Source organism: Elephantulus edwardii, unplaced genomic scaffold, assembly GCF_000299155.1.
Source record: "Elephantulus edwardii isolate Elephantulus edwardi_28Jun2011 unplaced genomic scaffold, EleEdw1.0 scaffold00129, whole genome shotgun sequence".
NCBI classification, from domain to species: Eukaryota; Metazoa; Chordata; class Mammalia; order Macroscelidea; family Macroscelididae; genus Elephantulus; species Elephantulus edwardii.
Window position 1 is genome coordinate 5,736,584 of NW_006399879.1, and position 1,032 is coordinate 5,737,615.

The following is a 1,032-nucleotide window of genomic DNA, read 5'->3' on the forward strand; positions in this document are numbered from 1 at the left end:
AGCACATGGGGACACGGGCACAGAGGGGACATGGGGGAATGGGGACATACGGGGACACAGCTGACACACAGGGACCCATGGGGACAGGGGGACACATGGGGGCATAGAGACACACACTGGGACACATTGGGCACATGGAGGGACACAGCAGGCATATGGGGGACACAGGGACCCATGGGGACACGGCTGGCACATCGACACAGCTGGCACACGGGACACAGCTGGTGCATGGGGACACGGCCGACCCGGGTGGACTGGTACGCAGGCTCACTGGCAGCACTCGTCCACGTGTCGGAGCAGCTCCTCGCCCAGCTCGTCATGGAAGCGCTGTAGGCAGTGGGGACACTGGAGGTCCCCCTGATTCTTGAGGTCTGTGCCTGCGCTCCTGGACTCTGCGGGGGGCTCTAGTTTAGTGGACACCAACTTCTGGCATCCAGGCTCGGGGGCGTCCATCTCCAAGTGCTGGGGAGCCCTGCTCTCAGGGACAGTGTGGCCTGGCTCCCATATGTCCTGGAGCAAAAAGAGGACGCTGACCTGGCTGGGGGAGGGGGGATGGAGGGGTTCCCTGCAACCCATACATCCAAGGAAGCCACAGGCCCGAGGGGACTGGCTCCAGGGCACACCTTGTGGGACAGATTCCGTAGCCCCACCCTGCACCTCCTCACTGGGCCTGCATAGCCCTCGGTGCTGACCGCCACCAGCACTCAGTGTCCAGGTGAGGACACCCCGCCCAGGGAACTCACAGAGCTGCGGCAGGGCACCCCACCTGCAGACCGAGTGACCATGGCATGGGCCTCCGCCTGGCCACTCAGAGCCTTCTGACTCTGCCAACGGCCTCCAGCCAAGGCCTCAGCCTCCAGGTGGCCACAGAGCCAAGGACCCCCCACACCCAGCCCCAGGTTTCTGCACGGAGGCCAGGGGGCCTTGGGGACAAAGTCAGTCTCAGATCCCAGGGGACACACAGAGATGGTGGCCCAAGGCCTGCAGTCCCATCAGAGGCCTGAATGAATGCAGGGATGGGCAGGCCTCAGG

At 64.3% G+C, this 1,032-nt stretch overlaps 1 protein-coding gene across 1 annotated transcript in view; it reads right to left on the reverse strand.

Moving 5' to 3' along the window:
* Positions 1-267: 267 nt before the first annotated feature.
* The window catches only part of TNIP2 (TNFAIP3 interacting protein 2), an 8,921-nt gene continuing 8,156 nt past the window's right edge, over positions 268-1,032 (reverse strand). Inside the window, exons 7-8 of the mRNA XM_006893656.1 lie at positions 744-923; positions 268-510 (exon numbers count right to left, since the gene is read on the reverse strand). Coding sequence (XP_006893718.1) covers positions 268-510; positions 744-923 — 423 coding nt within the window. The remainder of the gene's footprint in view (positions 511-743; positions 924-1,032) is intronic.